This window comes from Plasmopara halstedii, assembly GCF_900000015.1.
Source record: "Plasmopara halstedii genome assembly, contig: Scaffold_430, whole genome shotgun sequence".
Lineage (NCBI taxonomy): Eukaryota > Oomycota > Peronosporomycetes > Peronosporales > Peronosporaceae > Plasmopara > Plasmopara halstedii.
The window spans coordinates 1,280,264-1,287,054 of NW_020187350.1; the positions used below are offsets into that span (position 1 = coordinate 1,280,264).

The 6,791-nt window shown below is 46.0% G+C and overlaps 2 protein-coding genes across 2 annotated transcripts; one reads left to right on the plus strand and one right to left on the minus strand.

Annotated features, from left to right (window-relative positions):
* Positions 1-503: 503 nt before the first annotated feature.
* PHALS_09852 (uncharacterized protein) lies at positions 504-798 on the minus strand (the record flags this gene model as incomplete). The annotated part of the gene is made up of 2 exons (XM_024725180.1): positions 504-587; positions 634-798. 2 exons carry the CDS (start codon positions 796-798, stop codon positions 504-506), a joined length of 249 nt encoding a protein of 82 aa, XP_024575983.1.
* Positions 799-3,411: 2,613 nt separating this feature from the next.
* Positions 3,412-4,910, plus strand: PHALS_09853 (gag-pol polyprotein; the record flags this gene model as incomplete). The annotated part of the gene is made up of 4 exons (XM_024725182.1): positions 3,412-3,646; positions 3,718-3,971; positions 4,093-4,363; positions 4,426-4,910. 4 exons carry the CDS (start codon positions 3,412-3,414, stop codon positions 4,908-4,910), a joined length of 1,245 nt encoding a protein of 414 aa, XP_024575984.1.
* Between the last annotated feature and the right edge of the window lie 1,881 nt (positions 4,911-6,791).

Consider the following 6,791-nt stretch of genomic DNA (forward strand, 5'->3'; position numbering starts at 1 on the left):
ATCTTGCTTTGTGTATACAGGTTGATAAAGATTCATCGTTAAACAAGAGAGACGACAATAATTATCAAGTTAAATTAAAAACCGCGAATTACATCGTCGATGTTCTAAGAAAAGCATGTACTCGTCAAACAGCACGTTGTTAATATCAAAGCGAGTAGTAAGAAATTGTCAATTTTGAAGATTCGGACGATGCTTGGCCTCAGTAGAAGCATCATTAAAATTATTAGAATTCAGCCGATGGGAGGAACCAGAAACTTAAAATGAAAACATTGGAGACGAGAACCGCTCGCTATACGATCGCATGTTTCGAGAGACAAGACCTCCAAAACATATGCGCTGGACAGTATCGGACTTGAAGCGATGACCCCGTGCTACACGTGGATAGAATAATAAATCCTAATTCCATACATTTTTAAAATAATGCGTTTCGTTCAATTCAAACGGACTCAGTCCTTGATCAACATCGCTTACAAAATCATGCACACTGAATTCTAATGAAAGGCCTATGATTTTGCTTTTGGAAGGGGCGTACAAACGTTGTTGGCGTTGATTAACCCTAGGTCGTTGAACGCGAGCTTTTCAACAACCTGTCTTTAGAACAGCTAGTCACGCGTCATAAACTCATATTTATACCTGGTCGCAAAGCAACAGCACACCTGGCGGAACGAGAGCTTCAAGTAGTACCAAAAGCCTAGACAAGCTCAACAGATTCAAAATTGCGCTGCAAAGACATCTCCAGTAAGGTTTCAACCAGTCGTTGGCGGGTGATACATCGGCTTTCATCGTGATGTCGCTCATGATAGACCTTTAGGCTTTTTGAGGCAGGGACGAAAATTTTAGCCGTCAGCAATGCCTTAGATGAAGCAATAGCGCGTCACATTTTGGTTTCAAGCTAGATTGGTGCGCGCAGAATGAGCACTTATGTGCAATACAGCGGTAGAAAAGGGAGTCTCTCATTGAAAAGACAAAATGCAACATAATTTGGGGTTGCTTATACCATCTAGCTAGCTGTTCTTGGTAACTCATCTAAGGGGGGACTTGCAGAATTTCTATAGCAGTTGCGAAAATCTAATTGAATCAATAAAGGCATGCTTTGGTAGCAATCACGATCTACACACAGCGTCTGCAAACGAATGTAGCACGTACCGAGATCTATACTGCACACCCTTTATCTTGAATGTTACCGTATGAAATAAGGAATACAAATTGTGTACCGCGAGTACAGGTAAGGGTGCTGGAGTGGAAGAGCTTCAAGTGTGATGAAGAGATAGACCGTAAACTTGCTGATGAGAAAGAGCAGCGATGTCCTGGTGGTCGAGCAGCTCCGTAGTACACGCAGATATTTATTTCTTGTTCTCCAAAAACATCTGCTTCTTGCGTGCCTCATTCTTCCGGGCGAGAATTATGCACGATTGGGTTACTGCGCAGGATTGTTCGACAGCCGCTCGCGGAGACATTGTTATCCCAGCTATCATAGGGCGGGCTACCGGAGCTTCATCTTACTTTGTGAATTCAAGATCAACGGGAACTAGCCGCCAATAAGCGAATCTGCATCAGACAGGTGGGGCTAGCCTTAGCTTTTTAATTGTCATAACAACCTCATTGGCTGTATGAGCTCACGATAGAATCGGGAACGTCGTACAATCACGTTCACAATATAAAATACGCCGAAGCGGTTAAAATGCCAAATTTAAATAAAGTGCCCGTGCGTCGAAGTCTTTAATAGAAAGTGTCAAAGGTTCTGTTGGACCATCAAGCAAAATGTAAGCTTTGATAGCTAGAAATGTTGTCTCGTTATAAATTTGGAACTGACATACGATCTCATCCTAAACATGACAGGCCTTGAACGCTACGCGCCACGAAATGATCAGAGGTCAAAAACACTAAATGTCATGGACTTCTTGCCTGGTGCTGGTGGGTCATGAAATCACACCTTGCAGAAGCACATCAATTGCGGCGAAATGCGGTAGTGACGACAGATCCGCTCCAATAAATCTTTGACAAACCAGCATGTCCCATCATGCATCGAGCCGATTCTACCAAAGTCCGATTCATTCGCTCAGCAACACCATTTAACTAAGGTGTGTACGGTGGCGTGGACTTTTGTACATTAGCACGCTTTGCGCAAAAGTCGGTCATTGGAACAGAAGTATATTCACCGCCATTGTCGCTTCGAATACGTGCCAGTCTTGTTCTCGGCAAACGCAACATAATCTGCCAACTTGTTAAACGCTTCGGACTTGAACTCCAACAGTTACACAGCACAAAAATGAGATTAACGTTAATAAAATTTACAAATTAGCTAGATGTCGAAGTCTGCATTTGCCCACATACGTCACTACGTGAACGACTTCAAGCACTTGTTGGGCCCGTTTGATGAGAGACTTTATGAGACTTACACGTGTTTGCTTCCCCAGCGTACAGCGATCGCATAGCTCCCACTGCTTTACTGACGCCAATTTGATCCCGGTGCCATATCCCTTCTTAACGATAGAATCTTAACCGCCATGGCCTATGTGACCAAGTCGCGGGTGCCGGAGGTGTCCTCATGGCATCCCAATAATCTTGTCACGTTGACCTCATCGGGTAGAGTAGGCCTTATGCAGGTTATGTGCCCAAGCCCTGTCTTCCGTGCCTCCAACGGCGACCACGTCTTAGTCATAAAGGCTGCGCCACGATTGCCCGTATCAACAATCTTGATGGTACAAACTTCCACACTTGGAAGTTCAAGATGCAGATGGGCTTGAGCAGCGAGACCTTTGGGAGGTCGTATGCGGAAAGGTTGAGCTGGAGCAATGCGTAACGTCGTTGGACCAATCCACGTACAAGCGCAAGTCTTGCATGGCGATGGCGATCATCTGCCTTGCGATGGAAGATTCTCGGTTATCATTGGTTTATTCTGCTAGTGGTGCGCATGATGTCTGGTCACGGCTGGAAGGACACTTTGAGAAATTGAGCCTAGCGAATAAGCTCATTCTTCGTCGGCGCTTATTTACGGGCAAGATGGAAAAAGGAGAAGATATGCTGGAGCACATCAACAAGATCAAAACGTTGGCGGAGCAGCTCAGGAGCTCCGGTCAGTGAGGACAACCTGGTTTTTACGCGTTTCACCAGTCTCAGCGAGTCGTATGCATTTCTCATTACGGCATTGTATTCAAGAGCCGACTCGTTGTCGTGGGAGCTTGTGACGTCTTGGCTGCTACACGGAGACTTGAAGCGCAAAGCGCTAGGTGGCGGCGGCGCCGATGGTGCCGCGCACAACCAAGGTCAAGCGTTCGTATTGACGGAAAGCGGACGGCGCGAGGGACGACAAGTGCCAATGAAGGATAACAGCACCTGTCCGTAATGCGGTGAACATGGGCATCGGATGGCTAAGTGCCCAACGGCCGCAGCGCGCAAACGTTGCACAGAATGATGACGATTCTGGCGATTACTATTTTCGGTTGGCGAAATTGCGTGTACGGTCAAGTCAAGTGTGCGACACAGCACATGACGTACTCGAAAGAGTACACGAAGAACTACAAGAAAATTGCGCCAGCCAACGTGCATCTCGCGGACGATGTCGTGGTGCAAGTGATTGGAACGGGCGATATTGTGATGTCGATGACGACACAACGTAGAATAAAAAAAGAGTATGTGAACATCTGTATGGCATATCCCAAAAGCTTTCTGGCAACTTGTAATCCATTGGACATTTTACCAAGGATGTTGGTCCAGTCACGTTTGAGCGGGACAGATGTTTTGCGGAAGCGAAAGGCCTTCGCTGGAAACTTGGAGCTCGTGAAGGCAACGGACTGTTCAAGCTGGGCATGAATCCTATGCATGTGGACGAGGTTAACATGATAAGCCTGTCAACACGCCATGGGGACACTACGTCGTACCTCTGGCACCTGAGACTAGGTCGTATTGGCCATGGTGGTTTATCTATCATTGTCACCAAGGACTATGGCACTGGTATCAACTCAACATCAGTAAGTCAGTGCGAGCAATGCGATGGATGCGCGCTTGGCAAGTAGACTCGTGTGAGTTTTATGAAGTCCTCACCAAGTCGTGGCGAGCAAGTGCTCAAATTATCTGACTTGTCCAATGCAGACACCAGCACTTGGTGAAAAACGCTATTACGCTAAATTTATTGACGAGAAATCGCACTACTGTGTCGTGTACTCTCTAAGGAATAAGTTTGTCAAGTTTGCTAACTTTGTCGCGCTAGCCAAAAATAAGACCAACAAGCGCGTGAAAACACTTCAGTGTGACAATGCTGGCGAGTACACTTCTGGAGAAATGACTAAGTTTTGTGCCGAACGCGGCATAGTCCAGAAGTTTACTCCTCCGTATACGCCTCAACTCAACGGAGCGGCCGAGCGTATGAATCGTACACTTGTGTATTGTGCTCGCTGCATGATTGAACACGCTAGTCTGCCGAAGTCGGATTGGGTGAAGCTGTCACAACTGCTATGTTTCATCAAAATTGTTGCCCGACACGCGCGGTCAATAACGGCATGTCTCCATACAAAGATCGAACAGGAAAGAAACCGGTATTGATGAATTTGAGGGTCTTTGACTGTCATGCATTTGTCCAAGTTCCGAAAGAGAAACGGTCTGAGTTTGACGCTCGCTCCGTTTGCTGTCGATTTTTGGGCTATTTGGATCACGAGTATGCGTATCGGCTTGAAGAAATTGAAGGCGGTCGCGTACTTGTTAGTCGCGATGTGCATTTGACGGAAGACGTTTTTGACAGTGGGAGATGCAAGTACAGCTCAAAAGAAGTCGTTATTGAACACGAAGAAGTGGAAGATCAAGACTCAACGCAACCCGACGATACTGGTAACGAATATGAAGAATTTGTGAAGAATCAACACTTCAAAAGCATACCGCATCAGCAGACTCACTATACCGGATATGGATTCTAAGCCTGGCAGCAAGCGGTACCAGCGCAACCAGTCGCTTGAAAAGGTAACCGACATACCAAGGGCCAAGAGACCAAGTAGATACAAATTGCTGGATGAGATGTCTGCAGTAGCGCAAGACTATGAAGCTGTTTATTATGTGGATCCAGTGGGAGAAATGCCGACAACGTCCAAGTCGGCTATGGAATCCAGCGACACAGGCAAGTGGCAAGAAGCGCGTGTTCGAAAAATATATCACTACGCACGGTAAAGACTTGGACGCCCGTGCCGCTGCCAAATGATCGCAAGGCAATCGGCAACAGATGGATATTTTGCGTCAAGGAAAACAAAGACGGTGAAATCGAGTGATACAAGGCACGGCTTGTGGCCAAGGATATTTCATAAGAATATGGGATTGACTATGAAGGAACATTTGCATCTGCGGCCACGTTTACGTCGATTCGGATTTTGCTCAGCTTGGCAGCCAAATACCAGCTCACAATTCACCAGATAGATTCGAAGACAGCCTTTTAAACGAACAGCTTGACGAAGACATTTACATAGTACAGACCGAAGAATTCAGCAATAAAAAGCACCCGGATTTTGTCTACAAACTGAAAAAAGCGCTATACGGGTTGAAGCAGTCTCCACGCATGTGGAACAGGACAATCGACGAGTTCATGCTTGAATTGAGCTTCAAGAAGTTCGAGTCAGATTACTGCGTCTAAATGAGATGTGACGAGCAAAATATGATCTTCGTGGTCCTTTACGTCCAGTTGATTCTCGCTAGCAACAGCGCCAAGAAGCAACAAGCTACGAAGTCAGCGCTTAGCCGCAGATTCGAGATGACAGACATGGGCCAACTCAAGTACTTTCTTGGATTTGAAATTGAACAAGATGTATCAAGAGGAGCGGTTACTATGCGGCAGACCAAGTTTGCGTCGGACACTCTGGAAAAGTTTAAGATGCAAGATAGTGAATCTGTGAAGACACCCTAGATCCTGTCCTCAAGCTGACCAAGGCCATGTGCAGGCCTCTCTAAATACGGCAATCTATATATAGAATCCGTATATTCCGTATTTGTTTTTTTTAAATGTTCCGTTCTCAAAGAAATAAATAAATTATTCTTATCTCCGTCACGCAGTTTCACCATACTGGGTAGTCATTTCCGTGCTGATTTGCTGTATTTCTTTGCATCCATCAAGATATCTGAGCCCGCAGCAAAGCGCCCTTGTAAAGCTGGTGCCCGGAAGACTTCGTTTCAGACGAAACATATCTTGCAATACGGTCTCTCGATCACCGCTCGTGACCTGCAGTCGTCCCTGGTCGTCGCCGTTTGCTACCAGTTCTGTATATGCTTTGGTCGTGAAGGTGCTGCCAGGAAATCGTCAACATCGTGCTCATTTGAAGACTTGCCTTTCAGAGCTGACAATTATACGCAGCACCATCGTCTGAATCATAAGAGTAGATGGGAGGAGTATCAAAACCTGTCACCTGAAGAGAAATCCAAGTACTTCGATGTTTAGTGAAGCACGCGGAAACCATTTGCCATTTCCTTGAAAACAGGTCTGAGGCAATGACTTTCGCCGTCAGAAATTCGACTGTTAACGTGGTTATCGGGGATAGGCTTTGGCATGAAGACGAAATGGCAAGACAAACGCGGTCCAATGCACTGTCGCTGTTTAAGTTGAAGGATGATTATCTTATCGAAATCAAACAGGTGAAACAATTTCTGTTGGTGACCCGGTTCGTCGGTCGCGGTATGTCTTTCGCGATGGCTGCTGATGCGATCCAAGATGCAAAGGATATCTGCAATATTCCGAAACTAGGTGATGCAATGATTATTAAGTTGCTTCCTATGCCAGGGTTGCTTGCGCAATATCAATTGAACATATTGCTCAGATT